The 16,318-nt window shown below is 41.5% G+C and overlaps 1 protein-coding gene across 1 annotated transcript in view; it reads right to left on the reverse strand.

Moving 5' to 3' along the window:
* LOC109033746 (sodium-dependent transporter bedraggled) overlaps positions 1-16,312 on the reverse strand; it is a 36,860-nt gene extending 20,548 nt beyond the window's left edge. Inside the window, 2 exon segments of the mRNA XM_072296719.1 lie at positions 12,257-12,396; positions 15,909-16,312. Of these exon segments, the coding sequence (XP_072152820.1) occupies positions 12,257-12,396; positions 15,909-15,994 (226 nt within the window). The 5' untranslated portion in view covers positions 15,995-16,312.
* Between the last annotated feature and the right edge of the window lie 6 nt (positions 16,313-16,318).

Consider the following 16,318-nt stretch of genomic DNA (forward strand, 5'->3'; position numbering starts at 1 on the left):
GTGAGCAGGGCCGGATTTACTTAATTGCCGCCCATGGGCCGCCTGTATTTTGCCGCCCCCTTCTCATTCGTTTTCAAACATCAATAAAAACCATCAAGTGAACGTGCCAGAGGAGGAGGGGTGCATAAGACGCGTTCACTCGTGTTGGACATATTTTTTGCGAAAGCCCTGTCAACACTACTAGCAAAAGTTCACGGAACTTGGCTTGGCGCGAAAATTAAGTTCTGTAAACCTTTCTCTGTGTGGACAAGGCTTTCCATCTATATGAAATGAACGAAAAAATTATAAAAGAACAAACATAGATGTGATTTAATAATTTTAACTTTCGCCGCTGCGCCGCGCTGACCGCACTGTGTTTGGCACAAAGCGTGAGGTATTCCTACAGTCTTGATGTGTTATGCGTTCCACGCCGACCGCTGCTGCACGTACTGTGTTTGACGCAATGCGTGAAGTATTCACGCAGTCTTGTAGGCGCTATGCGTTTCACGCCGCCCACTGCTGACCGCAGCGACCGCACTGTCTTTAACGCAATGCGTGAAGTATCCATGCAGTCTTGTAGGCGCTAATATGTGTTACAAGCCGACCGCCGCGCTTCGCCGAGGGTTTCTCATTTCCATCTCAAGTTCTCGCCATCATTGCTCTCTGCGCCGTGCCATTTCAGGCCAAATTCCGTGTTCGGTTTCTCTCTTAGTCTTAATTCAACATATTAGAGGTGCTGTCTATTGTATCACAGAAAGACCACAAAATTAGAGATATACTCTCAGGAAACAAGAGATTTCGTCAGCTTTTCTCATTCTTAATTTGTTTTCTGAATCCGAGTTTTCTTTATAGCTACATTTAAAAAAATTGCAAAATTTGCCGCCATGGGCCGCGGCCCATGTGGCCACCCCCTAAATCCGGCCCTGATGATGAGCATCCCTTCTCTTTTGTTATTTGTTTGGAAATTTTGAGTGTTTTTGACGACAAATGATAAAGAATAAAACCCTTAAAGCTGCGGCACAGTCGTTTCATTTTCTTCCCAACTGTAAGGCTTACTTTATGTAGCACCATTAAGAATGCAGTTTTAAGAAAAATCTACCTATTTAATGTTTATACACGCCATGCAAGGGGCTCAAAGTTGCACTTTATTTTGCCAGAGAAACCACTGTGCCTGGCTTATCCATAGAATCACCTATTTGCTTGGGTAGATTAATGACACAAATTTCGTTTTTACAGTGAACAAGGAATAGTAAATCCATATTGCAGAATGTCCATGGCCAAGTTATCAGACTGTAATACGGGCTTCATTTCACAATGAGAAGCCACCATTTCTGGCTATCCATAAAAGCACCTAACTGTATGAGGCAGTATTGAGTACTTGTACTTGTACTCAGCATTGAGTGTATCGTACTCTGGTCCAGTGATGGAGAGTGAGAGAAAACTCCACACTAAAGTTTGGTTAATACAAGAAGTAAAACACAAACTAACCATAGCTTTCGATTGACTCTGGGGTTTCCCAGTCTCTCCATTGTTTTCTGCGCTAAAGTCACCGCAAACTGTACCAAAATCAACACAAAAGTTGGTTTGGTTTGTGTTTCACTTCCTCTATCAACCAGAAGTAACACACGAACACAAATATTTTTATCAGAGTGCACTCGTTTTTAGCTTTTGCTTCGATTGAAAATGCCAAGGATTTCTTGCGAAACGCCTCGTTTTCATTTAGCTGTTTTACAGCCTTCAGGGTGTCTACTAAAACAGGCTGGTCAGAAATCAGTACTTTTTCAGTACATTCCCAAGAAACTCAGTACCTCCTCAACAGAAAAATCAGTACTTTTTCAGTACCTTCATTTTGACGAAATTCGAAAAAATTTCAAAAATTTAACTTTCTCGCTTAAATTGCGACATGAATGACGAAAATTCCAGACCTTCTTCTGGAATTTCCGCACTTTTTCGGTACTTCCGGACCGCCCTTAAAAAATCAGTACTATTTCCGGACTTGTAGACACCCTGAGCCTTGTTCCCCAGATTTTTTAAAATTCATCGTCGTGTATGAGGAAACTAATATCATGCACAACGCAATCACATAACTCCACTTCAACACAATGCAATGTTTCTAAAATGAGCCAAAAGTACGGATTCGTTTGGGGACTGTTACGCCCTATCTATGGGACATTCATGTCCGAAAAAAACTCATTGTTTCCCGGGAAGACAGTAGGGAACTGACACGTTTCCCACGGAACATCCGGTCTCCGCTGCCGTGCTAAGGAAGAACGTCGTATGAACCTTCAGGCGTTGCCAAACTTCGATTGATAAGGCACGAATCACCGGGTAAACTCATGAATATTTATCTTCCTATTTTTCAGATAATATTGTTCGTAATTTCACCTGAAGTTCCTGAAAATTTCAAGGAAAAATATTCATAATTTTCTTCAAAAATAAACATTTTATCGAAGGAAATTTGGCAACTCTCGAATGTTCATACGGCGTTCTTCCTTAGAACGGCAGTACGGCTGTCACTATTGCAACGGTGTCTGGCTCATCGTCTAGTGACGGCAACCGGTCCCGACTGACTCACCACTCACACTCACCCCGATCTCGATCTGGGTCAGAGCATCGTTCCTTGCGCTTGTAGCAAGTTCAGGTTCGTCACCCACGGTTCCCACTGGATTTTTATAAGCTTCATTTCCTGCAGCGGCGTGGCGTGCTTTGCGATGAATCGATTAATCTGCGTTACAGCCTACGGAGAAGGGTCGATGACCACATGAAAGGTGTTCGCAACGAACACCTCAATGATCGATTCGTTATCATAGCTTCAAATGGGGAAATATAGCGACAGTCGATCATTAACGCCTCACCGCTGATTTCCTGGGCCATGCCCTCACGCTCGAGAATGAGTCGCTCGCGCATTCTTAGGCAGTGACGCCTTTTTCGACCTTGTGGGCGTCCGGGACAACTTTTTATTTCCGAAACTTTATGATTTTTCGCAGCCTCAAGAATGGACGATTTCACTCGACAGGGTCGATGGCCTACCATGAAAATACATGGTTTTTCTACCAAGTTTTACGGCGATTCCCCAGAAACACAGATTGCAATCAATGGAGATGTTGCAGGTGTGAGGCATTTGCCTTTTGACTAGCGATTCTTAAGTAAAAGTTCGCGAGAAACACGATGAGGCCACTGGTTTTCTCTGAAATCAACTCCCAAGCTCAAAAAAAGCTCTCAGGTTGAGGCCAAAATGGAGGGGATATCCCACGCTATCCTGAAAGTCCACGTCTACATCAAGACAAACTCTCCATGCAAAGATAGAGAGCAAATACATTGATAGGGTTGCCACCTAATTTAGGGACTCTAAAACTGAAATCACGGCATCACTGATAATGTATTTGCTCCCTATCATTGCATGGAGAGTTTGTCTTGATGTAGACGTGGACTCTCAGGATAGCGTGGGATATCCCCTCCATTTTGGCCTCAACTTGAGAGCTTTTTTGAGCTTGGGAGTTGATTTCAGAGAAAACCAGTGGCACCATCGTGTTTCTCGCGAACTTTTACAGAAGAATCTATGGTGAAATCGCAAATTCCTCACGCATGCAACATCTCCATTGTAATTACATAAAAAATTAATGAAGCTGCGTTGAGGATTGTGTGTAGGTGTTGCCTATCTAGTGATTGAAAGGAGTTTTCAGGTGTCTTTTAGGGGCCTCTCTTTTATTGAAATTAACACTGCAATGAAATTGAAATAAGTTGTAGTTTTCCTTTGCATTGTAAATTGTCTACGTTCATAGCACATAGACCTAATCTTGTCGATTGTTTAAAATCGACATTTCTTGAACAAATCATGTAAAAGTATTGCAATTTTACTGTTTTAAATCGCAATTGTAATCCAATATGTCCACAGAACTGTGCTGTTTAGGACATGGAGGATTTCAACAATCAATTTATAAATGTGAAATCGGCGATTTTGGTGTACTTAAATTAAAACTCCCCTCTCGCTAAAGACTGATATCGATACGTCAATCAAATTTGGCACTGGGTGATTTACAATTTAGGTCAATCATAATTTTATCGGTGTGATCCATTATTCTTGACACCACCTATAAAATTATGATTGACCTAAATCGTAAATCGCCCAGTGCCAAATTCGATTGGCGTATAGGTATCAGATATTAGCGAAAGGGAAGTTTTAATTTAAGTCAGTTTAAAGTTTTTTTTAAGTTTTAATTTACAGGTCAAACGACATGCTTTATTCAAATTATGTCATTACGTTGATTTTTGTTCTCATAGAAGAACTGATTTAAGATACTGACTTTGCCGGGGTTTGGTATTGTATCTCATTTAGTTAGTAGTGAAGCTGATAAATTTGAGGTTTCTGGAAGGTTTGGGGATAATGGAGATGTTGCATGTGTGATGAATTTGCGATTTGACTGTTGCTTCTTATGTAAAAGTTCGCGAGAAACACGATGGTGCCACTGGTTTTCTCTGAAATCAACTCCCAAGCTCAAAAAAGCTCTCAAGTTGAGGCCAAAATGGAGGGAATATCCCACCCTACCCTGAGAGTCCACGTCTACATCAAGACAAACTCTCCATGCAAAGATAGGGAGCAAATACATTAGCAGGGTTGCCGTGTTTTCAGTTTTGGAGTCCCCAAATAAAGTGGCAACCCTGCTAATGTATTTGCTCCCTATTGCATGGAGAGTTTGTTTTGATGTAGAGGTGGACTCTCAGGGTAGGGTGGGATGTCCCCTCCATTTTGGCCTCAACTTGAGAGCTTTTTTTGAGCTTGGGAGTTGATTTCAGAGAAAACCAATGGTACCATCGTGTTTCTCGCGAACTTTTACATAAGAATCAATGGTCAAATCGCAAATTCCTCACACATGCAACACCTTCATTTATGGTATATTAAGCATTGGTATTTTAGGTTTCATTGTTTGAGGTCATCGTATATTTACAGTTGGTATAGACTCGAGCATATTTCACTTCAGCTTAAATACCGAGCAGATACATTTTTATTTTTTACCACTTCTCAGAGCAGAGCGAGAGCGCCAACTCCTCTGCCGAAGATCCGATAGAGAAGTTGATCAATGGCGTTGGATCATTTGTCTCAAGCGACTCAACCCATTAATCCGACGGAAGGTGAAAAAAATTATTCTCGGCGCTCGAATCGGAGACGTAGGCGCCGACGAGAAAAGAGAAGAGAAGAAAAGAAAAAATTGCGATGTGTTCGCGAGAATTTAATTTGAATGCGGCTGCACGCGGTATACTGTTCATGTCTTTGTTGCATCACAAGTCGAAACGAGAGCTATGTACTATTCGCCCGTGTCTACTCTTGAGAGTACTTCATTCTTTTTTCCCCAATAGCTATTATAGGCTAACATAGCAGTACTTTCGCCGTTCATCTAGAGTACTCATCTTTTTCCAATGGCGTACTGCCTTCGTGGGAATACTCATTTATGATCGCAAAAGAAGGCTGCTTGGCTAAGAAATTAGATACGATTGATGCTCCGCAGCCCGTGACAAAATGTAAAATAATAAAACATTTATATTTATGGTAAAACTTAAAATTAAAATAAAAATAAGTTCAAGACAAACCACGATGCTATTCATTTGTATGTATAATTAAATTACTTACATAAAAATGAATAGCATCGTGGTTTGTATTGAACTTTTTTTATTTTAATTTTAAGTTTTACCATAAATATAAATATTTCAGATGCTACTTGTCCAAAAATGTTTGTTTAATGATAAAACAGTTTAAAAAGCGGGTAACAAGGCTAATTTTCACGAATAAAACCAAAACGTTTTGGCTGAAACTCAGCTTTCCTCAGTTGGATAAAATTGTAAAAAGAAAAATGGTAAAAATCTTGAATAGTACTTGGCTGTACCTTTGAAAGCGAGACTTTTGTTACGAAAGCTAAGATTTGAACGCTATTTGCTAAGAAACCTAGGTATTTTGCTGTACTGTAAGAAACAAAGACACAAGAGGTCTTGCATGAGTCAGGAATTTGCGATTTAAGGATAGGTTCATGTGTAACGTTTGCTTCGCAAAAATGTTTCTCTATACTTTAATCCGTTTTAGGACGAAAATTGTTGTACTCCAACTACTACATTCCCAATTCATCGTAGGATCGGTTGTACAATGGAGACGTTGCATGTGTGAGGAATTTGCGATTTGAATAATGATTCCTATGTAAAAGTTCGCGAGAAACACGATGAAGCCACTGGTTTTCTCTGAAATCAACTCCCAAGCTCAAAAAAAGCTCTCAAGTTGAGGCCAAAATGGAGGGAATATCCCACCCTACCCTGAGAGTCCACGTCTACATCAAGACAAACTCTCCATGCAAAGATAGGGAGCAAATACATTAGCAGGGTTGCCGTGTTTTCAGTTTTGGAGTCCCCAAATAAAGTGGCAACCCTGCTAATGTATTTGCTCCCTATTGCATGGAGAGTTTGTTTTGATGTAGAGGTGGACTCTCAGGGTAGGGTGGGATGTCCCCTCCATTTTGGCCTCAACTTGAGAGCTTTTTTTGAGCTTGGGAGTTGATTTCAGAGAAAACCAATGGTACCATCGTGTTTCTCGCGAACTTTTACATAAGAATCAATGGTCAAATCGCAAATTCCTCACACATGCAACACCTTCATTTATGGTATATTAAGCATTGGTATTTTAGGTTTCATTGTTTGAGGTCATCGTATATTTACAGTTGGTATAGACTAGAAAAAGGATATACTCTGGTATAGACTCTCAAAATGGAGGGGATATTCCACGCTATCCCGAGAGTCCACCTCTACATCAAGATAGACTCTCCGTGCAAAGATAGGGAGCAAACACATTAGCAGGGTTGTCGTGTTTTAAGTTTTAGAGTCCCCAAATTAAGTGGCAGCCCTGTCAATGTATTTGCTCCTTATCTTTGCATAGAGTTCGTCTTCATGTAGAGGGGGACTCTCAGGACAGCGTGGAATATCCCCTCCATTTTAGCCTCAACTTGAGAGCTTTTTTTGAGCTTGGGAGTTAATTTCAGAGAAAACCAGTGGCTTCATCGTGTTTCTCGCGAACTTTTACATAATAATCAATAGTCAAATCGCAAATTCCTCACACATGCAACATCTCCATTTTAGCGACGCCTAATGTTACGTGATCCTGCTCAGAATTTACCAAACTTCCACTCCTCAGTGGCAATTTTCGCGAGTTGGCAGAACTTCCTCCCTCCATTTAAATCCATCAAAAGCATCTATTTAGAGCGAGACAGCCTTGTCTTTAAAATCGATTATTTTACTGTTTAAATGAAGAAAAAACAGAGCTGCCAACTCTGAGAATCGCCACTGAATCGCCACTTATCGTTTAAGAAACATCAGATCAAATCTCCTGGTCAGTGGTCATCCTCTCTTTCTCCCACTTCTACAACCCCTGCATTCTCCACCATCTTACAAAATGAGAGCATATCGTATTCAATAGTAGTTCGATGTATCGTTTGGTTCAAAACGATAGAAATAACCTCAAACAGAAATTTTAGGGTTTAAACTGAATTAGCTGAAAATGAGAAACTTCGTAACGATTTCACCTTTCATTGCCATTTGGTACTCATAAGATTCAAAAATCTATCACAAAAAACCCGCACCCTCGGCTGACTCAATTCACTTTAGAGGCTATGTTTACATGTTGAACCAATCGATATCGATACGATCTCACCTGTTCGATGTATCGAATACGATCCATTTACCACGAAGAGCCTCGAGAACAATGGTGGTTATCAGGAAATTTGCGGAGTTAACTAATTTACACCGTGTAAGCAAAAGCCTACCGAAATATAAATATTCATACGTACATGTGTAACCTTACAACGAAATTCGCGTGCTTGAAACGGGAAAGGGGGGGGGGGGGGCGCATCTTCTTCCTCCTTCGTGGCTCTCGGCGCATACATGCCTATCGCGATTCTATCTGACAGATTCGGATTCCGGTTGAGTCGCTTGTCTGTGGACAAAGCTAAAGACAATAAAGAAGACATAGGGAGCATGGAGCGATCCTATTGGTTGAAATTGTTGATTCCCTATAGACTAGTAAGGGAGAACATGATGGATTAACTTTAGAGTCTCTCGTACGTGGGTTGCCGTTAATTAGTTTATTATCTACCTTCTTTGTCCATTGCAACCACCCGCTTCCACCAAAAGGATCCTCAATGCCCTTTTTGTCTTCTTCGTCTATAGCTTTGTCTATCAATTTCAACAATCAGCCTGCTGCTGTTGAAACACAGTTTCTTTATGCATGCGCCGGAGTAAAGAGGTTCGTATGTATGGACTGCATTTTTGGCCGGCAAAAATAGTGCTGCGGGGATGTGATGAATGGAGACGTTGCATGTGTGAGGAATTTGCCATTTGACTATCGATTCACATGTAAAAGTTCGCGAGAAACACGATGGTGCCACTGGTTTTCTCTGAAATCAACTCCCAAGCTCAAAAAAAAAGCTTTCAAGTTGAGGCCAAAATGGAGGGGATATCCCACGCTATCCACCTCTACATCAAGACAAAATCTCCATGCAAAGATAGTGAGCAAATACATAGCCCCAAAACACCATGTTCCATGTTTGTCTGTAAATTTAAAAAAATAAGTTCACCGAAAGTCGAGGAAGGGAAAAGTTGAGGACACGAACCGAAGTGGAGCCCGGCACTCAGAATCCTGGGACCAAAAATGTTTCAGTGGAATCGGAACCAAAAAAACCGGAAACCGGACCCTGGGTTGCTTCTATGGAACTAGAATGCTATACCAGAGCCTGATCGATAATTGGACGTATTTCTACCAAACAGAACTATGTGCATTAAGACATGAGCCCTGAAACCCATAAGAATATATGCATAACAGGGCTCAAGTCATAATGCACATAGTTCCGTTTGACAGAAATACGTTCAATTATTACTAGGCACGGAGGCGGGTTCTAAGTTGATTCCAACTAAGTTCCGCATAATGAGAACATTTTTCAAAAATAAAACAATATTATACAAAAACTGGCGTATGACGGCTTTGTATCTCACGATATCTCTAGAGTCCCTTTATACTGAGAGTCAAGACAATTCGGCTCATGGATGTCACAAACGGGAATAAAGATTACAGAAATTGAGCGTTTTTCGTAATCTTTGATCGGCCCATTCTCAAATGCCTTTCTCCGTTCCTCCTCTCATTCCGTTTGTTCCTTGCCGAACCCGTAATTCCCTGGTCCATTCCAGATTATAATCTTTGCAATTGGTGAAAATGTAATCTTTATTCCCGTTTGTGACACTGTGGAGGCCTAAAATACGGGAACCAATCAGAAATGGATTCAAATTGTCTTGACTCTCAGTATAAAGGGACTCTAGATATCTCTGCATCATCTACGCGTACGACTGATTGTGATCACATTCGATCTAAAAAATTCGCCTAAAATCTTCATCAAATCTGTCAACACCGGCAAGTGGCCCAAAATCGGCATGGGGTTTCTAAGACAAGGCGCAACGCGTGCGCGCCACGCAATAGTGTCATTATTACAGATAACGTAATGTCAGGGTCAAATCTTCAGATGATGCCCACCTGAATAAGTATCGAAGGTGTGCGCATGCAAAACTACCAGACCGATTAGCTTCATTTTTTATTCTTCTAATCTGCCTTTCGCTCTCGATTCATAATTCGAGGCTTTTTCGGGAGGATTTTCGTAGGAGGTTCTTGCGTTTTTACGGTCCCGTGCCCAGGTGTTCAGACTGTAAGTATTTTTTACGGTGAAGATACCGTGAAGGTTTTTTTAGGTCTCCCCTTCGATACCTGAGGAGTTGTATCTAAATTACGTGACGCAAAATGTTCAATTTTTCAACAACTTTAGCCGGCTACAAAGGCCTTCCCGCCCTCCCAATGTAGCTTTGCATTATTTGGACTACATTTTGCAATTTGGAACTATAAATTCCAGCCCGATTTGAAAACAACGTATGTGCCATTAGTTTCCCTATGCACATTGGTGTTTTTCCAGAGGAGCCAGAATTTATAGTTCCAAATTGCAAAATGCAGTCTATTTAAGCATGACTCCGAAACTGGAATGCACTTCCCGAAAAGTCGGAAATTTGAATGATTCTTGATATTATCTTTATTGAAGGATAAATGTACAATGTTATCACGAAGTCCCAGTAAGAATCATCTAAACGAAAAATTAGGCGTGGAAACCGTCAGTGCAGCGCAAATAAAATCGACACATGAAGCGTATTTTCATTAAGGATTGGGTGGAGTAGAACTTTAATAAAGCGCAACCAGTCTGATCAAAATAAATATTTTAATTTCGCAATACTAATGATATCTGAGGCGTACACTGCAACTAAATCCGTTACCAATTTGCTTGGACTTTGTCGTATCTGAGGTCTTGGATCCTATCGGCACCCCAAAAAAACCAGAGATCCCAAAGTTTTTACATGCGCACTTTAATATCTTGGAGTTCCACTTCACCCGATTTAGAACGAAAATAGGCTTGGAACTATTCTCAACATGAATCCATTTTAAAGAACACGAACGGAAGTATTAACCGAATCACATACTTCCAAAGATTTCATTCAAATCGGAACTCAAAAGTTATATTGCTATATACTTTAGGCTCTCGTGCAACGCATTTGTACTTCTTGTCGATTGGACTGTTTTTTGCAATCAGGAACTACTATTTCTGACTCATCCACAAAATCACCTATTTGCACAGGGAGACTGATGGCACATACGTTGTTTCTACAATGGGCCAGGAATTAAAGTTTTCCTAATTGCAAAATATTATCTAATTTTGTTAGCTATTTACCGGGCCTCTTCTCATGACTCTGATGATCTCCAGATAAGTCCGCTATCGTCAAACGTCTAATAATTATGACGCGAGTATGTTCAGCATTTCTCCATGAACACCAATTGCACGAAAAAAATCAGTTTATACGGACCGCCAAAGCTTTCGGTAAAGATGATCGAAGTTTTCAGTCGCAGGAATTAACTTTGATTACGTAGCCACTATTTTTATTGGCCTAACTGAGACTCCTAATCTTAACCGAAAAATTCCATTTTGAGTTCGGTTCCTAATATCGAATATTCCGGTTACCTGGACCGAAAAACTTCAGTGTTCCGGATCCGGCAACCAAGTTTTTTTCCTCCGTTCGGAGTGATTCAGCGCTCAAGCTGGTAAGAACAAAGATGCGTAAAAACATTTTTGAATGTGGCTCTACGAAGTCCTCAATTGAACTCGACTGATTTTCTTCTTTCGATGAATGAAGTAGCGAGAGACGGTAGAAGAAAAACCCGACTCGCGAAGCGTGTCAAGACTTCGCCCGCCTGACAAAAGGGCGTAAGCACTTATCGTGATAAGCTCGGAGAAGCATTGAGTTGTATGGGCAGCAGGGCTCATTGCGAAGTGGAGTTACGTCCTTATGTCAGGAGCTAGGGCGACGAGGAGTCATGGCCAAGGACCCCCGGTTTGACGCCGGGCGGGGGAAATCATTATCCACGACTGGTTAAAAACCGTCCTGCTGGAGGCTGCCAGGCCAGGCCTGTATCCAAGCTGAGAAATTAAAATGAATCGAGTTCTACGTTTTCGCCGACTCAAGTTAATCCGCCTAAAGCGCGTTTACGCGATCGCGCGCCAAATCAGTATGTAAGTGTCGCAGTCTAATACTGCCATATTGAGGGAAAATACCTTATCAACATTCGCACGTTGCCAAATTTCCCTTCTAAAAATATTGATTTTTGAGAAAAAGTATGGATATTTCTGCTTCAACTTTTCAGATACTTCAGATCACATTGCGAAGAGAATTCTCTGGAAAATTGGATGGGAAATATTCACAAGTTTTCCTGAAAATGTGTGTTCTAGCAAAGGAAATTTGGCAACGTACAAAGGTTAGTGCGGCGTTCTTCCTAAGAACGACAGAACTGTTTTTCGGCCAAAAAAATGCGATAAAGACGGAATGATTACAAATGGAGCATTTGCGAGTGTCTGAAATTTGATGAGTTTGCGTGTTTAGGGGGAAACTACTTAGTGAACTGAATACGAGGATACCCTTGATTCAAAAATTGAGCAATTAATGGAGAAGACATGACAAAATAATCTACTCTGCTGGAATATATGTGTTTCAATGAGAGAAGCCGTCAGAAGACGTCACTAGGCGGTGCATTTCCTCATTTTTAAAGCTATTTTTATACTATTTCCCATATCAGAAAAAAATTACACAAAATACTGCGAAATCAGGTCTTTAAGCTCTCTCAGATGAAGCAATACAAATTTGCGTGCAAATTCTCCATTCAACTTACCACCAAAATGGACGCTGAGGATAGCGAAACGACTGATATTGAAAATCCCCAAAGTGCAACCCAGTGAAGCCAGGAGGGAGCTGAGACCATGACTCCATTGCCCCTGAGGACTTGTTGAGACTTGAGGCATCTCATATGCCCTGAAACAAAGAGAGAAAACAAGATCGATTACACCGAGAAAACAAGACAATTTTTCAGCAATGCAATGGGAAACCACTGTTGGTGACTCATTTCAGAAAGAAGGGAAGCGCCATTACTTTCCCTGTGCAATATGTGATTTCATGGAGCATTTTGTGCACCTCTGCTGGACAGCCTGTTTTCAACACCCACCGGGGGGAGGGGGGTGCAAATCGTACTAGGCCTCCGAAAGTATTTGCAGCCTGCTGGAATTCCGCAAAAAGACCGACACGATGCGCTGATCAGAATTTGGACGGATGAGAACCAGTTCGATTACGATGTTTTCAAACTCGTGCAACTCCTTTTTCATTTTAAAAAATACTAAATAGAAATCCATCATTCGGCCAATTATTACATTAATATTTTCAATTTTGTCATGAAAAGCAAAAACAACCTGCTACTACCATTCTAGGCTTTTTCTCCTTTTGTTTTTAAGATAAAGATGAAGATGCGCGATTTACAAAACACTGTTGCATAGCTGGGTTTCCTCTGGTAAACGCGATCCATTTGAACAATAGAGCTCAACATTAGAGACATCGATGGAGCCGAACATTAGAGCTCAAAAATGTTTGACTCGAATGAAATTGTTGAACTTTCTGGCCTTGCTTTGCCCGCAAAACAGCGCGGACATCACAATTTTACTACCTCGTTCAGTTCGGGCCTCATTTTTTAGCGTATTTTTCTTGTTTAAACAATGGACATTTATCGAAGTGGGCTGCCTTGCATAGAATTGTTTGTTTATAATGGATTTAAGTGAAGGAAAAATGGCGATACCAACTTGCGAGCAGCGACACAGCTGAACTTGGAGCGTACGAAGCTCCAGGAGGGTACCCCCATCTGGCGCTTGTGTATACGCTGCCGTGCTGAGGAAAAACGCCGTATGAACCTTCAGGCGTTGCCAAATTTCGTTGGAAAAATCACGAATTTTCGGGAAAATTTGTAAATATTTTTCTTCCAACTTTTCAGATAATTTTGTTCGCAATTTTACCTAAAGGCCTCGATAGACGATCAAATTCCCGAACCAATTCGATCAAAGTAGCATCAAAGTGTCGGGAGTCATCAGTCTTAAACTCATTATTAATTTGCTTCATTTTAAAATGAAAACTTGGCAGAATGTTTCCTGTGGCAGGAAATGATGAATGGTGGCACTCCGTTTGATCTTACTTTGAACAAAAAAGTGCGGCCCGTCAAAATTTGATGGTAGATGGTGACCACCAGTCATTAGCATGTTACTTTGATCGGAATTGTTCGAAATTTGATCGTTTATGCAGGGCTTAAAGTTCTTGACAATTTCTCGGAAAAATATTCATAATTTTCCTCAATCGAAGGAAATTTGGCAACTCTGGGATGCTCATACGGCGTTTTTCCTTAGCACGGCAGTACAAATGTTTTCATACCGTTGGATTAGCGAACGGCTGGTTTGAAGCCACTACTTATCGATTGTAAGTATCGTTTAGATAGCATTTCGTCTTGACGCGCGTCGCGTCGCGGCTTGTCCGCGCGGTTTGAGCTCGCGGTCAGTAATAATGCTGTCATTTGTCACGTCCCGAACATCGCATATAAAAAATCGCAAATCGGCGCGACACATTGTGATTGACACATTCAATTGCTCGCTACTACTGAATACAGCGATGCTGGGAAAATCATCGTTTTTCGCTGGCCGGTTTTGCACGTATCTGCGCGGGACGAAAGTTTCCACAGTCGACAAGAATTCGTCACATTCCGGCTAAAGTATCACAAGTGCCATGCGAGGTGTGAAAATTTCCGCCGCCGTTTTATTTTTTTACAGAGAAATTTTTCAACGAAGCTGTCCGAAAATTTCACCGAATTTTCTTTGTGCTGCCAATAAAATTCAGTGCAATTTTGGAACTAATTCAACCAAAAATTTCTCTGTAAGAAAATAAAATGGCGGCGGACATTTTTAAACCTCGCATGGCGCTTGTGATACTTTGGCCGGAATGTGACGATTTGTCATCTTTGTACTTCCACATTAAGTCATTAAAAAACTTGCCCTAAACTTTGTGAAAAAGGGCGCCATTTCAACTAAAAGTTCCTACATGTATTTCTGAAATTTCAGGAACACGATAATAATAATAAAATAAAAATAAAGGAGTAAAGAATGTTTTTCAATTATTCCCGCGGGGGCCTGCATTGGTTGGTGCGGGTTGCATGTCCAGTCCCTGAGAGGAGTATTTTATAATATTACCGTAATACCTTCGAGGGGAAGAGTGCTGAATCCTTCCGAGACAGGGGTGTCCCGTGTCCCTCCCTGCCCCCCCCCCCCCCTCACAAATCAAGGTTGCATCCTTCACAGTTTTAGACTTCTCACTTCCACGCCGCGCCCTTGGCGTTTAGGGTGTTTAAATAATTTCCACATCTAACACGTCGACATGGAAAGATGCATGCTTATCACGGGATCTCTGTAAGTGCTTCCGAGCTTCCTTTTTCCGGGCATTCCCGGGCTAAAATCTATTTCCTCCAATAAATGTGGAGAGAAAATCAAACTCATGCACCCTTACACGCAAACCCACACATACACGCCAATCACCTACACAAAGCGAGCACTGGAAGAAAGTAGCTTGGATCTTGAGTCCAGACTCTTAAAAAAACATGGACAAGAAAAAATATCCTTGATTAAATCGGATTTGGGTTGAATCGAGAGTCAAGCTTCTTAATTTAAGTGAATCTTTTTGGTTCAAGCAAAAGTCCGATTGAATCAAGAGTATATTTTTTCTTGTCAAAGTTTTTAGAGTTTGGACCCTAGATCTGCAGGAGTGTAGAAACTTCCATGAGTTCTCCCAAAATAAATTTAGGTTCCCATTTCAAAGTTTTCGCAGAATTCTGCCCGACACCTAAAGACACGCGATCAACGGTTTTGTACCCTAAACACAGCACGCTTGAATGTTTCGTTCCCCACCTTGCAAAAGGGGGGAAAAAAGAAGAGGAAAAAACCCCTCTATTTTCCACAGGGTTCCCCCATTTTTCTCGTCCTCACATGGGTTCCCCCTACGGAAGTTTCTGCACCCCTCCTCTAGATCCAAGCAACTTTTTTTTTTTTCAGGAGGCCACCGGGAACATTTTCAAGAACTTACACGATGATTCAGTGCTGCCATTTCTCGGAATTAGTTCCGAATTTCGAAACTTTTCAAATAATCGGAACTTTTCCCGGAATCTTAGAAATTTCTGGTTCGGAACTTTTTTTTTTTGAGTTTTGACGAAATTTCAGGGCACTTCGTCATTTCGACCGATTTTTTTTTATCAAACTTGCCGATCTTTGGAACAAAATCCGGGCGTACTCCGGAATTTTTTCCCGGAACTTCTGAAAAAAAATCAGAATTTTTCGCAGAACTTTAAGCAATCGCAACTAATACCGGAATCTTCAGTAAAATAAAATGGCAGCACTGCGATGATTCCCGGGAAATTTCCCATTCCCATTTCCAGCAACCGACTTCCCCGGGAAACTCCTCACGCTTACCTGAGGTTGATGGGTCGAATATCGATGATGCTCCCATATCGGTTCACCGTCACTTCGTACTCACAATCCTCCTCTTCGGCGTGCATCGTCGCTGACCGAGGGGGCGGAGGAGGGGGGATGGGGCTCAAGGGGGTTCGACTCGCGTAAAATTTACCGCCCGACCGGGGTTAGCTCAACTCATTGGCACTGGCGAGATCGCTAATGTGTTCACTGTTCGTGGTGGCGCCTTATCGAGCCACCTCTGACGAGCACTCGCGAGTCCGACCGTCAAAACACTTGACACACTTCGCGAAAAACACAAGGACTTCACTTCATTTTCCGCGTTTTCGAGAGCTCCGAGATAAAGGCACCGACGACGACGAGCGGAAGTTTCAGTCCATTCGGCCAATCCCTGCTTCGAAAAATGGAGA

The sequence above is a fragment of the Bemisia tabaci genome, chromosome 2 (genome assembly GCF_918797505.1).
Source record: "Bemisia tabaci chromosome 2, PGI_BMITA_v3".
NCBI classification, from domain to species: Eukaryota; Metazoa; Arthropoda; class Insecta; order Hemiptera; family Aleyrodidae; genus Bemisia; species Bemisia tabaci.